This window comes from Grampus griseus, assembly GCF_964374135.1.
Source record: "Grampus griseus genome assembly, chromosome: 13".
Classification (NCBI taxonomy): Eukaryota; Metazoa; Chordata; class Mammalia; order Artiodactyla; family Delphinidae; genus Grampus; species Grampus griseus.
Window position 1 is genome coordinate 11,850,946 of NC_139007.1, and position 16,802 is coordinate 11,867,747.

General features: G+C 39.1%; 1 protein-coding gene across 1 annotated transcript in view; it reads left to right on the top strand.

The window, feature by feature from the left end:
• Positions 1–16,802, top strand: part of MYO6 (myosin VI) — a 108,001-nt gene that overhangs the window by 20,230 nt on the left and 70,969 nt on the right. The window contains exons 3-6 of the mRNA XM_082669164.1: positions 5,130–5,199; positions 11,025–11,098; positions 14,056–14,185; positions 16,146–16,251. Coding sequence (XP_082525290.1) covers positions 5,130–5,199; positions 11,025–11,098; positions 14,056–14,185; positions 16,146–16,251 — 380 coding nt within the window. The remainder of the gene's footprint in view (positions 1–5,129; positions 5,200–11,024; positions 11,099–14,055; positions 14,186–16,145; positions 16,252–16,802) is intronic.

Genomic DNA, 16,802 nt, shown 5'->3' on the forward strand with positions numbered 1-16,802 from the left:
CTCAGAAAGATTTCAGAATTTGATTTGTGTCTGTAGATATCTCCCTTTTTCAATGAGGTAGGTATTTTTTTAGCACAGTATAGGGGAAAGCAGTTTTCTGGTCAGTGAATCCTACTTTTCTCCTGAGTTGTGTGATTAAATCAGAAGTGCATACCCTAGGGGGAAAACGGTGTCCCATCGTAAAATCAGACAGTAATTTAGTGAGCCTTTCATTAGCATATTCTTAAGAAGAAATAGCTATATGACAAAATATAAACAGTAACATTTTTTATTCCTTAAGCCATATAACTAAAGTTATGAATATATCTGTGATGTATTCAACATGTTACCAGGTAAAAATATAAAAAGTGAATGGGATTATGTTATGAAATTTTGCTTTTTGTTTTTTAGCTTCTGGATAATTCTTTTTTAATCTTTTTTTATTGAAGTATAGTTGATTTACAATGTTGTGTTAATTTCTGCTGTACAGCAAAGTGATTCAGGTATACACATATACACACTTTTTTTTAATATTCTTTTCCATTATGGTTTATCACAGGATATTGAATATAGTTCTCTGTGCTGTACAGTAGGACCTTGTTTATTTATTTTAAAGTTTATGTATTTTATTTTTGGCTGCGTTGGGCCTTCGTTGCTGTGCACGGGCTTTCTCTAGTTGCGGCGAGTGGGGGCTACTCTTCGTCGTGGTGCACGGGCTTCTCATTGCAGTGGCTTCTCTTGTTGCGGAGCACGGGCTCTAGGTGCACGGGCTTCAGTAGTTGTGCCTTGCGGGCTCTAGAGAGCAGGCTCAGTAGTTGTGGCACACGGGCTCAGTTGCTCTGTGGCATTTGGGATCTTCGCGGACCAGGGATCGAACCCATGTCCCCTGCATGGGCAGGCGGATTCTTAACCACTACGCCACCAGGGAAGCCCGTACCGTGTTGTTTATCCAGTCTATATATAATAGCTTACATCTGCTGTTAATTATTTTTTAAAAAGCTTTTATATTTACTTAAATTTATTATCATGTGATTGTAGTGAAAATATTTCTATTGAAGGTATTTAAGTCTTAAGCATAAACGTGTTATTATTTTTGTTGTAATGGTACTTTTTAAAACATAAAAGCATACTTTAATTTTGTACACATGGTGTCTATTTCCTTTTAGGCTTAGACATAGACTAGACAATATAACAAAATGAAAAGTATGGGGGAAAAGTGACCTGGAGTCTTTTCAGCCTTCATGGGGACTGTAGGGCCTACCTATTTTGTGGCAGAGCTTAACACTTTTCAGTTTAATCAGTGTTCCCCTTAAGCAGGACTTCTGACTAAATTAAATTTGTTGATGTCATTTCTGTTTACTTTAGACTCTGCCAGTGTTCATGAATAATTTATGTTCTACTGATACATGGTTAACTAGTGCCATATGACTGCCATCCTTCTGGGAACCTTAGAAAAACAAGGTGGATCTCTCATGAGGTCTGTTCACAGAGAAAACTATTCTGTTACTGTAAACAACCCAGGAACCTAAATGCATAATATATAATGTGCCATGTTAGTGGCGGCCAATTAAAGATACCCTCAGGAAAGAAAAGACAAAGTGTTTCTAGTTTTTCCTCTTATTAACAAGTACCTATTTGTACTTACAATGCAGTACATGTTCTAAAAAAAGAAAGAATTTAAAAAAAGAAACTCAGTTATATTTATTTATTTGAAGCTGTAGGAGAGGAAAAATTTTCCTCTACCCTTTTGGGTCTCTGGCTGGGCCTGAAAATTAAATCGACATAAGACACATTCACAGTAGGAAAGCATATGACTTTTATCAGATTTTTACATGTACACAGCAGCCTTCACAAGAGAATGAAGAATTGAAGAAGTGACCAGAGCAGGAAGCTTTTATATCTTTTAGACAAAGAAACAATACATTTGTGAAGAATTGATAAGGCAAAGGGGTCTGGGCTAGGGGTGGTAAATGGTGGAGAAGTGGTTAGGAAGGTAAGGGTTACTCTGGCAAGACAAGGTTTGTTTGCACAGATTTCTCTTGGTCTCCATTCCCTCCGCTGGTGATAAGAATGTCTTCTTTCCTCCCGGTAGAGCGAGGGCACCTTGCACGCGGGAGTTTTATCTCCTGCTCTCAGGAATGAAAAGGGTCAGAGTGCCCTTCTTACATCTGTTGTTTCTCAAGGGCCTTTAACTCAAGATAATCAGTATGCCAGAGTAGCATGTTCTGGGGTGACAGAAATTCAGTGAGCCTTTCATTATCTTTCAGAGTCTATTTTCATTTTTGTTTAACATATCTTATAAGCACAGTAAATCAAAAGCCCCAAATGAAATGAAAAGTATATTTCCTAGTTCTATGTCGTTATATGTATTCTCTTATATCCATAAGTAACAAAATAATTCAGTTCAGGGATAGAAGAAACTTTATCTACGGGTATATGCTTTTTTATAGTTTTAAGTATTTTGTGCTTTCAACTGTGCCTTATTAGTTTAGTATTAATCAGGTACACACATAGAACCAATAAAAACACTTAAAATTCAAACCGTGGCGTCATGGAAACTTTACGGATCGTAGATTATTTATAAACTAAAGTGGAAGCTTCTTTTCACAAAATCTTTTTGAAAGTTAACCAATTCTCAGGGATTTCTTTTCATCTTAATCCCCTCCCTGCCCCCACTTTCTGATCAGGGTCTCAATAAATTGTGAAGCGTCATAACAACCGTGTGGTTAAAAAGATCCGTAAGAGAAGCAGTCTTTTGTGTAGATGATTCATGGAGTAGAGATCGTCAGCGTTTAAAAATGAAGGAAGTGCGTGAAGCAACGGACGAGTCAAGTGGATCTGTTTGCTGATACAGTAGAAGCATAGAAGAGGGAGTGATGAGCTCTAGTGGGGATCCTGTCTTTGTTGATGGCAGTGCCTTTTAAAGTTTTTCAGTCATGGCCCATCGTAAGAAATAGATTTGAAATCGCATTAGGTATACGTATTATTCATGTGTGTGTACGTGTGTACTGACGACAAATAGATTTTACATGTCAACAAGTATATGTATCGTGTGTGTGTGTATTCAAATGCAACATCCTTACCGTCTGTGATGCATTCTGATATTTTCTAATATCTTTTATTCTGCTAAAAATGCCATCTTGAACCTCTCAGTTGATTTCATGTTGCATATTCGCAGCTGACTGGCCTTCAGGCTAAAACCCTAAACACATGGCATTAAGGGTCTACCTTTCCTTTTCCCTGTGTTGCTCGTCTTGTGTTTTGTCGACCAGCAGTCTCCCCCTCATTCTCTTGCCCTTATGCTGAGTCTTATGTGTCTTTCTCCTCCTCTTCCAGCCTTCCTCCCAGGGTTTATCAGGTCCTCAGGGAGCCAGGTGGTGCTGGGCTCTGTGTGTCGCCACTCACAGTACTCCTTTTGCCTGGAATGCCGCTCTCCGCAGCTCTGTGCTTATTTAGCAAATATTCATCTCTCAGGAGCGACTGAGGTCACCTCCTTTATGAAAGTTTTCCACAGATGCCCTGTGTCTTCCTCCTCCTTACATGCAGTAGAGTTTACCGTTGATTACTCTTTGCTTTGAGGAGTGGTATACCTTCTTCGCCTCCCGTAACGCTATTGGAGACATTCGTTTACATTTCTCCCCTCCCTGCTAGACTGCAGTCTTCTCAAGTGCAGGCACTATTTTCTTTGTCCATGTTGTCATGGAGCTGGGTGCACTGTGTTTGCTGGGTGGTAGGTGTTTACTGTGATCTCTTGATAGGAGAAAAAGCCTCCTTCCTCTAAGAGAAAACAGTTGCCTTAATGAAACAGATTTCCTCCTTCTCACTGAGTAGGTAGTAGAGGGGAGAAGATGATGGGGGCTGGTGATCATTTGGGGGGTGAAAAAGGATCGAGAGAAACAGTGTTTTAGACTCATTACAGGCCTTTCAGCCCCAAGATTATTAACCTTCCCATTCTAGGAACTCTGTGTCCTGCACCCCATTTACGGAGCCAACACCTGGGGTTGGGGAGGCTTTAGCTGAGGCTGTGAAAGTGGCACATAGATCTGTGATATTAGCGGTGATTTCTGAACGTCTTTTCCCTGTAGAATCATTGTTATAAATTGTGGATTGTTTTATAGTACCATAATATACTTAATGTATGTTATGGACTAGTTCTGAATTTGTGATTTCTCCTTTAAACCTTTCCTCATTTATAACGTTAAGAACATGTGTAGTGGGTTCCAACTAATTAACTTCTAGAGTTTTCAGGGCATAACAGTTTTCTAATTTGGGTGTGACTTTGAATTGAGGTATAGCACTAGTAGCCTGGATTTTCCTCTGTAAACTACAGCAGTAGCCTTGCCTTATACTCTTGCATATATATACATATACAGACCTGCAAGTATTCTAAAATAATTGAACAGGTTTTCCTTAGAGATTGGTTTGATATGGATGGAAACTTCAACCACAGGAGTAATTGTAATTGTTTGAGAAATAGAAATGTATAGGTAACTATTAGAATGGCATGGAGAAAATTTAATTCTCTTCCGATGTAATTTGAGATCATTTCTTCTCTCTTCCAAGATACTATCTTAATTCTAGAGTTTCTACCGTAGTATTTAAATGATATAATAAACACCAGCTTATTCATGGATATCTGTAATGTTATGGACCTAATAGTTTCGGATACTGTTTATATTTTTGACACATTCCTGTACAGGAATTTGTGTCTAATGTGTTTTACTCAGACAAGAGCATTAATTAAATTATGGTCTCTTGGTATATCTGATTGATTGATTGGATGTTACTTTTTTCCTTTTTTAAAACAATAAAATTGCTGTATACATAAACATTAACATTTTTATTTTTTTAAAAAGTTGTTAAACAGCCTACCTATGTAGACGTAATATACTTCTTGTTTTGTCCCACTCTAGGTGTTCCAGCACAGGTTTTGTTTTTGTTTTATTGATTTCCATTATTGATTCCATGTTCATAGTAATAATGGATAATATGTTTGAGTAATGACTTGTTAAGTAGTAGGGTCTTGTATTACATTTTAATGAAGAGCATATCACTGTCATTATTTTCAATGTATGCAGTCAGTTAAGCTCCTTTATCTTTCTTATTATTTGTAAGCGTCTAGTTTAATGAGCTCTTGTTTTGTTTTTCAGACATTTCTGGCTCTCATAAACCAAGTGTTCCCTGCAGAAGAGGACAGTAAAAAAGATGTGGAAGATAACTGTAAGTATCAATTTAAAAAGTAGTTCTCATCATAGAAAAGGAAACTGTTCCTTCAAAAAATATACGAGTGATTATATTACAGGGCACACTGTCCTTGTTCAGAAGAAATGTTGCCTTTTGACCTGAAGGTTCCTGTGAATGGAGGAGCCCCACAGTCCTAGATGCACTGTTCTCTCACATTTGCACTTTGGTGAAGGGGTCTCTCCTGAATATCTTTTTAGTGTTATCTCAGTTGTGTAAATACAGGGAATGGTAATCATTTACTAACTATGAAGCCTGAACTAAAGATCTCTTGGTTTTATGGTTTTTTTTTGTTTTTTGAACCTCTGAATCATCTGGAATCAGATGATTTTTATTGCTGTATATGTGGTTCAATAATTTGGAAGTTGAGTCAGGAGGACCCATTTAGTGTCACCCTCTGAAGGAAACAAACATTAAAAAAAATACAATGTAATAAGTACTAATTGAAAATTGATTTCAGAACATTGGACTAAAGTGCAGCATTAATTTGACTTATCTAGAATAATCTAGAATAACTATCTTAGAATTTTTGGTGAAAAAATACTGTATCCAGAGCAATAGGCCATGTTTATTCTTACATTTTCAAGATAAAGCGGTAATCATGTTTCATTTTTTATGTGGCGATATTTAAGAATCATGTCCAGTTGTCATGGATTTCGTTAAATGTATCTGGCATTAAAAACTCTGCAATTAAATAAGAGAGGTAGGAGAAAGGAATATATTTTGTCCTTATGGGTTTTCTCTGGAGTTCGCATTTGAGTAAGCCTGTAAGATCCGCCCCCATGTGACGTGGAATATAGGAGTAATGGGGGAGCCCCGAGTTCAGATTCTCACTGTGCCATTAGGCAGCTGTGTGCCCGTAGGCAGTTTCTCTCTCCCCTTTGAGCTTCTCGTCTGGGAAACAGGAGTAATGATTTTTACGTTTCATGCTTACAGATGATACATTTAAAATGCTTGGTGCAGTGCCTGACCTCTAACAGCCTCTCAATAGATGGTATCTGTTGTTATTAGGTGTAAGAGACTGGGAGAAAAAATGTGGCGCTCCCTTCCTTTCCAAAATTGCTAGAGTTTGTCTGATGGGATCATATTTTTCTGAACAGCAATCAGAACAACAACAAAGAGGAACGAGATTCTGTCGTATCTAAAATAAGAGAGAATTCTTTTCTGTTAAAACTTGCTAGGGTATTCAGAATTGGAATCAATCCTTTCCATATATCAAAATAATGTTTTCTGGTTTATATATCCACGTAGAGCTAAACACAATAAATGATGTTGAATTACTTTTAATCCATTTCTTAAATATTTTAAAGCAGTCTCCCTCTGATTGTTTCATGGTGGTGGACTCGTCTGACCGTTTAGTTTTCCCGGTCTTAGTGGAGATTTGCCGCTTCTTGTAGGTGTTGACTCCGGTGATGCCAGACGGCAGGGATGTTGCTGAGGATGTCCCCTGTCCTCACCACACAGTAGTCCAGCCCTACTTGATGTCCCCTTTCTGAAACCACATCATGAATGCAGCTCTAACTGTTGAGTTTAGAATGCAGGTTTTCCAGCGAAAGTGGTTCCATCACTTATTAGTTTAGTCCTTTTGCCTGAGGCTTGGTTGCCCACTACACCGCTGTCCTCCGCCAAGTGACACAGGATGTTGTTTGTTTGGGTCTCACGTGCGTATTTCTAAAATCCTTTCCTCTTCTCTGTATCACGGTAATAATGTGATGATTAAGAGCTTGATGTGGGGGGCTTCCCTGGTGGCGCAGTGATTGAGAATATGCCTGCTAATGCAGGGGACACGGGTTCGAGCCCTGGTCTGGGAAGATCCCACATGCCGCGGAGCAACTAGGCCCGTGAGCCACAGCTACTGAGCCTGCGCTCCACAACAAGAGAGGCCGCGATAGTGAAAGGCCCGCGCACCGCAATGAAGAGTGGCCCCCACTTGCCGCAACTAGAGAAAGCCCTCGCACAGGAACGAAGACCCAACACAGCAAAAAAATAAAAAAATAAAAAATTAATTAATAAACTCCTACCCCCAACATCTTAAAAAAAAAGAGCTTGATGTCTATAGAGCATCCTGAACTATGTGATAAAGGTTCTGTTGAAACAGATACACGAGTGGACTTCTGATAGTGCCCTCATACTATAGCAAAATTTATTACCTAGTTATATCTCCAGGTTTTCTATGTGAAAGGTTGTATGTGTGGAGTTTAGTCTGTTAACTTTGCCTTCTTACTTGACTCTTGAGCATTAATGCCAGAATAGGAAAATAGTTCAGGGATGTGAGGTTGCTAATTAAAATAAGCATTTTTTGGGTGCTAATTTTTAAGCTACTGTTACTTACATGGCATATAATAATCTCCATGAATGATCACTGTTAGAAGTCGAGAATAATAAACTATAATATTGGAAAGAATCCCCAAAGTTGCCTGGTTCACTCTCTTTTTCAGTAATGGAATGACTTCTACAACAATGTAACGATAGAAGTGATCGACTTCTACTGCCTTGAAGTTGTTTGTGGGTTCTTTTTTTTTTTCTCTCAGTGAACCAGGACTGTAACAAATAAGCAGAATCTTAAATGCTTAGATAACTCCCTAGTCAGATTCCTAAATTTAAGAATTGAGTGATATCTACTCTTCATTAGAAACTTTTGGTGTCCTCAGTATATATTAATTATACCAGAATTCTTCTTACAGAGTTTATAAAGAAACAAAGACGTTCATTCTTTTATTATGTCTTATTAAAAAGTTTTTAATATCGAGTGTATAGTCAAATCTATGAATAATTAGGCATAAAAGGCGAACAGTTCGCCTAAAGTATTGCATGTCAGTAGCCAAACCAAGTAGTCCTGGGGTGGCCACTGGGATGGGGGGGAGGAGGGAATTTGGTGGAGCAGGAAGTGATGTCCAAGACCCTCTGAGCATCCCTAGGTCGTGCCTTCAGGGATGCAGAGGCCCATGAGACTTAACCGTTTCCCATTCTGGCAAGCTGAGGGTCATACATGTTCCCTTCTGTCTTTCCTTTTCTGTGTCTTTATTTAAATGGAGTAGTCTGAGTAGCATAATTTAAGAGGAAGACCCTCTGATCCAAATTTTTATTGTCATTGGCAGGTATTTCAGCAGTGAGGGATTTTTTTTTTAACATCTTTATTGGAGTATAATTGCTTTACAATGGTGTGTTAGTTTCTGCTTTATAACACAGTGAATCAGCTATACATATACATATATCCCCATATCTCTTCCCTCTTGCATCTCCCTCCCTCCCACCCTCCCTATCCCACCCCTCTAGGTGGTCACAAAGCACCGAGCTGATCTCCCTGTGCTATGCGGCTGCTTCCCACTAGCTATCTACCTTACGTTCGGTAGTGTATATATGTCCATGCCACGCTCTCGCTTTGTCACAGCTTACCCTTCCCCCTCCCCATGTCCTCAGGTCCATTCTCTACGTCTGCGTCTTCATTCCTGTCCTGCCCCTAGGTTCTTAAGAACCATTATTTTTTTAGATTCCATATGTATGTGTTAGCATACGGTATTTGTTTTTCTCTTTCTGTCTTACTTCACTCTGTATGACAGACTCTGAGTCCATCCACCTCATTACAAATAGCTCAATTTCGTTTCTTTCTATGGCTGAGTAATATTCTCTTGTATATATGTGCCACATCTTCTTTATCCGTGCATCTGTCTATGGACAACAGTGAGGGGTTTATTTAGTTGAATTACCAGATATCCCTGAGAAGGCTGGTGGTAAGGTATGGGAGGAGGTAAAGAAAGAAGGGCAAGCAGCCATCCACGTGCCATGTAGATGTATATGATTAGCTTTTCTAGGGGAGCCATATCGTGGGCTTAGGCATTCTTACTTACAGGAAGCAGAGAGTAGCAGATAGAGTATCATGCAGCCAGGCAGTTTCAGAGGAACCTGAGCGATGGGCGAGTGGTTCAATGTTGTGCTTTGCATAAGGAAAGGCAGCCTGTAGATCAAGCTCCTGGGGACGGGGGTGGAAGAAGTGCAGGGGTATGGAAAGTAGGGGACCGAACCCACACGAGATACCCTCTGCTGCCTGCCTTCTCCACATCTTTCCTCAACTGAAAGGAGGGCTGCCGTTCGACTGTTAGGGGCCTCCATCCACTTCTTACTCTGTATTTTTCTGCTGTAAGTGGCATTAGAAAAGTGAGGCCCGTGTCCTTGCAATGTGAACTGGCTGCATCGTGTGAGTGTAGAAGCATGGGCAGTCTGTTGAGACAGGTAGAGCAACGGGCTCTTGTTTGACAGAATTGGTCGGGTGTTGAATTGCAGGTTATATATACATACAGTGTAGGCATATATACAACTTCAGTGAGGGATCAAGCAAACAAGCAAATGAATCAGGCAGGACCCTGCCCTCAGGGATAGAAGCCAAAACCAGATATAGAAAATTGTCATCACAAGACTGGCATTCTGTGGTACGCACCTTAAGGCAAGTACAAAGGAGCAAGTAGTCCTCGTGGTGGTGGGGTAGTGAGAATGGGGAGGTGTCATTTGAGGGGTAGTCTTTGAACTGACCTCAAAGGGTAGGTGGATGTTTGATACCTAGAAATAGAGAGGTGCAGCCCAATGCATGCATGATAGTTGAGTTTGGTAAATGGTTTAGTCTGCCTGCAGGTTAGACCATATTAAAGGGAGTTATGGAAAATTATATGAAAAGGTCAGTTGAATGCAGGTTTACTAAGGGCCTTGAATATCAGACTTGAACATGGATTTGATAGTTGACGGAGACCCACTGATGAGTTTTGAGGAAGAGAGAGATTTAGTCAGGGCTCTAGTGTGTTAGGATTAATGCACTGAGCAATCTGGGTTAGAGAGGAGAGAGACTGCGGCAGTAGACAAGTGAGAGGCTGCTGTGATTGCAGAAGAGGTGACGACGCCTAAACTGGGATTGGGGCTGTGGAAATGGAAAGAAAGGAGAGACATTTCAGAGACTCAGATTGTGCTAATTTTGAGTGCCTACCATGAAGCTGGTGCTGTGCTATACTTTATTACATGTATAAAGACTTGGAAATGGGCTTAGAGCAAGGAGGGGGAGAGAGGATGGTCCTAGTATTGACCAAGGCTTGCAGAATAGATGAGTGGGAAATGGTGGTGCTGATAATGGAAACAGAGTGGTTGGGGGAAGAGTGGGCTTGTCTGCTCAAGTGCGTGGTGGAAACATGGAAACGGAGCTCAGACGACTGAGGGCCGGGGCAGTAGATCAGGCTGGGAGAACAGGATGTGTCAGAGCGTTAGGAGAACAGAGGTTAGGAAAACAAGATTTCTACCCTGATGCTGCTGTCCGTTAGCTGCATATCCTGGTTTAAGACGTACAGATTTCTTCAGGATTCTTGTTTAGTCTATCAGTTGTGAGGCACTGCCTGAATGACACGACCTTCCCGTTCTAAAATTTTATCTTTTGTGTTTTTCCTGTAAAATTCTGAGCATCAGATGGGATTAGTGTCGTCTACTAATCTTTTTTGTGTCAAAATGTATTAAAATCAGCACTATCTAAAGTAGTTCTTTTTTTCCACTTGAATTGTACTCGGTTTTTTGTACTCACCTGGTACAAACTAGAGGTACTCACCTCACTGGAAATTTATTGTTTAAAAATATCACTGTAACACATATGTAAACTAGATACATTTTACATCAGCCTCTGGGGTTTACACGTACCAGGAAAAAGATGGAATTGAATCTAACGTAACAGGTGAATTTTAGCTTTGGATCAGAGCGATTCAGATTAAGATGGCATTGTTTTATTTTACTTTCTTTCTTCAAATAGCTAATGATTTACAAATTTTCCATCTCAGGTTCATTAATGTATTTGAATGAAGCCACACTGCTCCATAATATCAAAGTTCGATACAGTAAAGACAGAATTTACGTAAGTATTTTACCTGTAGGTTAAGTTTTTGTGGGCATAATTATTTTACGTGCTACTGTTTGATTTTGTTGAGCTTGAAATTTTCTAACAGGAAATCATACTGAACGGAGTGGGAGCTCCATGAGGATAGGATTCTTTTCTGGTGTATTGCTCCGACACCAGGGCTTAGACCACACATGGTACCTAGTAGGCACTTAATATATATTTGCAGAATGAAATAATGAATGCAGAGCATCATCTAATATCATTCAGACTTAAAACTATCCAATTTGGATATTTAAGAAAAAAGAACACTGATTATTTTGAGTTTTGATTTTTTAACTTTTGGCATATATCTGTAGATCTGTTTTATTGATGCAGTTTCCACATTGTTCTGCAAAACATTTACGGCAGACTATAAGGCATACGTATTGAAATTAAAAACTTGGAAGACAAAACGGTGTGAATTAGAATAGAAGGCAGTACATGAGGAAATATCGAGCACACTGAAGTGCTGATCATAGAGCCTGAATAGTTGCAATATTTCATTCCAAATAGATAACTTACCCTAAAAACCCAGGATACTTAAAAATGAAAGACAATGCTTTTAATGGAAATAGGGTTTGTACCACACCATTCAGATGGATACTTAACTAGTCTGTTTTAATTATAATGATTCATTGGGCACGTATGAGTTCTGTATATCCCTTTGTTGGCTGGAGGTAAATTACCGCACTGTAGCCCTCCTGTTATAAAGATGGGACTCTTCATTATTTTTGAACGAAGAAAACACATGGCTTCTTTGACACTTCCTAGATCAAATGACATTCTTAATCTTTTATATCACTATCAATTTGCCTAATTGTACTTACTTAATTCTGACTAAATTACCTTTAGTCTTTGCCATCTGTCCAAGTAATGACAGCTGGGAAATAGAACTAATCTAGTCTTCTCCAAAAGAGTTAACTTGCTGTCTTTCGGTTATACATAGTTATTAAGTCTTTACTTTCCTCCTTGATTTTTCTCAAAATCAACTAAATAGTGTATTTCGGTTAATATATATATATACACACACACACATATATATGGCTATTCTTATTTAAAATATATATTTAGAAGCAAAATTCACTTAATCAGCATACTAATATTGAGTATCTAATGTGTGCTAAATGTTGTTTTAGGTACTAAAATAATACAAATTTAAAAAATTTGTTTGTTAGAGCAGCTTAACTTGTAATAAGTCAGTAAAAGTTGATTTAGATGTAACCATCTTTCAAGAAGAACTGGCTACTATTTTTTCTTTCCATGTCTAACATCACTTGGTGGTAGTGGAACGATCTTATTTATTTGAGCAAGTTTTAATTGTTTTAATATCTTTTTCTTGAAGTTTACAAATTTTAAATTACCTTTACAGAATGATCTTATTCAGGGAAATTGAGATACTTTGTTTTCATTTGGGATGTTTATAGGAAAGCTTCACACCCATGGGATTTTCGTTGGTCTTTTAAGGCTTCCTGTGCTGCAGTGGTGCTACATTTGCCGACTGTGACCATTGATAGCTGAAGGTTTACGTGCAGAATTCATTGTACTTTCAAAAAAATTAGTTGTCTTTTTTTCACATCATGTTTAGTTGACCTAAGATGTGTATGCGGTTGGGCATATGACCCATGTGTTAGATAGTGGCTGTTCAGCGTCATCAGCTCCTGTTTGGAAAACGAGTATTTTCAAAGTTAATGAAAGGCGTGACTGGTGGGTTTTTGCCTAGCCAGTTATGCCTTTTAGTTAGAAAACCATTAAATATCAGCAATACACAAATAGAGTTATGATTATCATAATATATGTAAGAGAGGGGAGCAGTTCAGAATAGTTTAAATTGGATATTTTTATATGTCTCACCAACCAGAATTGCCACCATTCTCCCTTAGATTTGAGTAGAACAATAGCTAACTCACATGTAACATTTCCCTTGGTTACTAAAGTCTCTATTACTTTCCTTTTGTTTCCCATAGAAACATTATTATCGGGAATTTCTTATTTTTTACCCAACTCCAGGAAACATCTTTGGGAACATTCATGGAATTTTAGATGAGTAGGCTGGGGTTTCTGCATCATTTCCCTTCCACAACTAGAAGCAGAAAAGAGAAAAACATGGTCTTGTGTGCCCTACTTTGGCCAGTAAACCACAACTAATTGCTAAACCACAACTTTCTTTCTATCCACGAGGAATTTTATAAATCTTATTGGTGGCATTTTTCTGGTCTTTTGAAGCCACAGTGAAATTTCAGATTTAAAAGCAAGCTTCACTTGCTCATTAAACATTTAGCCCGTCAGTATTCTAGGCAATGGTTAGCGCATAGGCTGTTTTGCAAAAATCTGGGACCAAGTGGTCACCACTGAGCTAAATCAGTCCTTGGCTTTCAGTGATGGGCATAGGCCTAGAGGGTCCTGTGAGCTATGTTAAACTCCTCAGGGCCTAGAGGGTCCTGTGAGCTATGTTAAACTGTTTAGTAGCAGGGTGAGGAAAGTAGTCTAGGCGAGGAATACAAATAAGCAAAACTCAGGCTGTAGGCATAGAGTAGATGTCATAAGTGGAGTCAACAGGAGGTGTCTGAGATGGAGGTGTAGACTCAGCTCTGCCCATGCAGACCTGGTAGTGGTGAACCTGGGAGGGGGTGTGTGGGAGGAGCATGTTTCCTTTGAGGCAAAGGGAGGTCAAGAGAGATGATTTTGATTTTGGATGTGCTGAGTTTTAGATGGCTGTAGGTTAAGAAGATGTAAATATTTATTAAGAGTTAGAGAAATATGGGTCCTATAGAGATCAGGGAATATTTAGGTCCAGAAATGCAGATTTAGGAGTTCTACTTATAGAGAGAACTGGGGGTGTCTATTTGCTGTGTGTTCTTTCTCCTGTGACCCTTGTTTGGTTTTAAATGAAAACAGTAATTGGAAAATTTTATGTTTACGTCTTTCCCACTTAGACATATGTGGCCAACATTCTGATTGCAGTGAACCCGTACTTTGACATACCTAAAATATATTCTTCAGAAACAATAAAGTCGTACCAAGGAAAATCTCTTGGGACGATGCCACCTCATGTCTTCGCAATTGGTAAGTAATTTATTGTATCTTAATATTTATTTTTCTTTAACTTGTACAGGTTTACTCAGTTTTTCTTTTGGATTAATAAGAGGTACCATGAATCGAATACGTATTTTGGAGGGCTTGTGTGCATTCTGAATGTGTCACCATGTCAGGAGCACGTATTCACACAGGGTGGGGAAGATACTTTTGCGGCCAACTCATGGGGCGGTTGTACCTCATTACCTTTGTTAAAGGCCCGTGTCGTTAAGCGTGTCCACCCAGTTGAAAGTAGGTCATAATAAAAGCTGACCTATTGTTTTCTTCTGACTCCACCTGAAAAGTGTCCTTCCACAACTAGGAAGGAGGCCCGGGCTGTCTGCTGTTACCCAGGTCATCACTAGTGAGCGCGTTACCTGGGCTAGAAGGGAGCTGTGAGAGCAGCCGTCTTCCATGCTTTGTCCTGCATCAGGGCTCTGTAAAATGTAAAGGATCGACAGTGATACATGCTTCATATCTCTGGGGTATCCGTGTGGGAAGGCCGCAACATCTGTCTTTGTCTTTCTCAGGTGCTCTCTCATCTCAAAGCACTTTAGCTCTAGGGAGCAGAGAGGGAGTTATTTGACAGGCGTCCCCCATAGCTGGTGACTGCAGGTACAGAGATGTTAGCTAAGCCTTGGGATTCAGACATAGCTGGCAGTTAAATGATGACACGTTTTGGTTCTGGTTCTTAGTGCAATTAGTTTCTCTCTGGGCTTTCTCTTTGTACCTGTATTATGGCCTAACCGGGCTCCACCTCTAGATTTGGCTGACCGTGTACTGTGTGCTACTAGGCAAGAGTGAATGTGTACACCAAGTCCACTGCAGCTGCACATTGACTTCTGGTTCTGTGATGCTCTGATGGGCATGGGTATGTGTTCTGTCAGCCGGCTAAATGGTGCAAAATCCTTAGAACCTCAATGGGAGCAAGTTACGTGTTTAAAATGTAAATAAACCAGCTTTTATTTTTAGTTGTTTACTGCTAAACAACTAAAGTTTTTACTGTAAAAAATAAAGTTTTTACTGTAAAAACTTGTAGAAAGTTTTTACAAGGATTCCACGAAAGTGGGTGGAATAGATTGCTGATAAATTGGTCAAAGGGATGTGTGAATACTCTTGTGTGTAGTTTGCATTTGGCCCTTAGAGTAAAAGCCATTAGTAGAGCTTTCTTCGCTGGTATGGGTAGCACATGCCTGAGGTGAGAAATAGTTGCCTTATAGGGCTAAGTTTGTCAGGACCTAATTTTTAATCAAAATTGTTTTAATTTGAGCCCACTTTAATAGAATTGAATTGTGCTCATCTTGTCCGTGGAGTCTTAAAGACATCTTATAGTCTAAATTGTTGGAGTGTAATGAAGATAGTGAAAAATTGTATATATAAATCATCACAAATCTAAAAAATTTAAAGCAGTTACTTTTGCCTGTTTTTGAAATGCTGAAAAATCCTACACGATGTTTAAATTTAATAGTAGTATTACAGAAACCCCCCCCCCCAGATTTATTGTGCAGTTATGTATTTTTTTTTCTCCAGCAGAAATTTTGGCTGCCAGATTTCTTAATCGGTAGCTCGTTACTTCTTGCTTTTTTCTCCGGGGATGTCATTAGTTATGCATAGTGAGCATTTTTCATCTCTCTGCAGGTCTGCTCTAGTATGACGAAAAGCTGAGCCACAGCTCATAATATGGAGACATTCTAGTACAAACATAAGAGTTGTTTATTTGATTTCATATTACCTAGCTGTCAGGATAACTAGAGAAAATGTTTAACGTATATACCTTTAGAGATGTTTTGAACACTTTTCAATGATTTTATTTAAACATTTTGGTAACTGTAAACACACATTATAATTTCTTTAGGCGCAAGTGCTTTTTGATAGTAAATGGACTTTCTATGATTTGGAAAATTTTGTATTTAATACACTGTTCATCGTTAATGTATTGTTTTGACCCCAGCTGATAAGGCTTTTCGAGACATGAAGGTGCTCAAGATGAGTCAGTCTGTCATTGTATCTGGAGAATCAGGAGCTGGCAAAACGGAAAATACAAAATTTGTTCTAAGGTGAGGAGTATTTAGCTGACCTAGAGTACTTTGAGCAGGTTGATTTTTCTTAATTGTGGTAAAAAATATATATATAACATAAAATTCACCATCTTAACCACTTCTAAGTGTACAGTTCAGTAGTGCTAAGTATATTCACATTGTTGTTCAGCCAGTCTCCAGAACCTTTCACCTTACAAAACTAAAACTCTGTACCCGTTAAACAACTCCCCGTTTCCCCTGACCCCAGCCCCTGGCAACCACCATTCTACTTCCTGCCTCTATGATTCTGACTACTCTAGATACCTTATATATATAAGTGGATCATATACTTTTTGTTTTTCTGTGGTTGGCTTATCCCCCTATAGCATGATGTCCTTGAGGTTCATCCATGTTGTGGCATGTGTCAGAATTTTCCTCCTTTTCAAGGCTGAGTAATATTCCCTCGTGTGTTATGTATCACATTTCGTTTACCCATTCATTCCTCAGTGGGCACTTGGGCACTTGGGTTGCTTCCATCTCTTGGCTCTTGTGAATAGTGTTGCCATGAACATGTTATGAGCAAAGAGTTA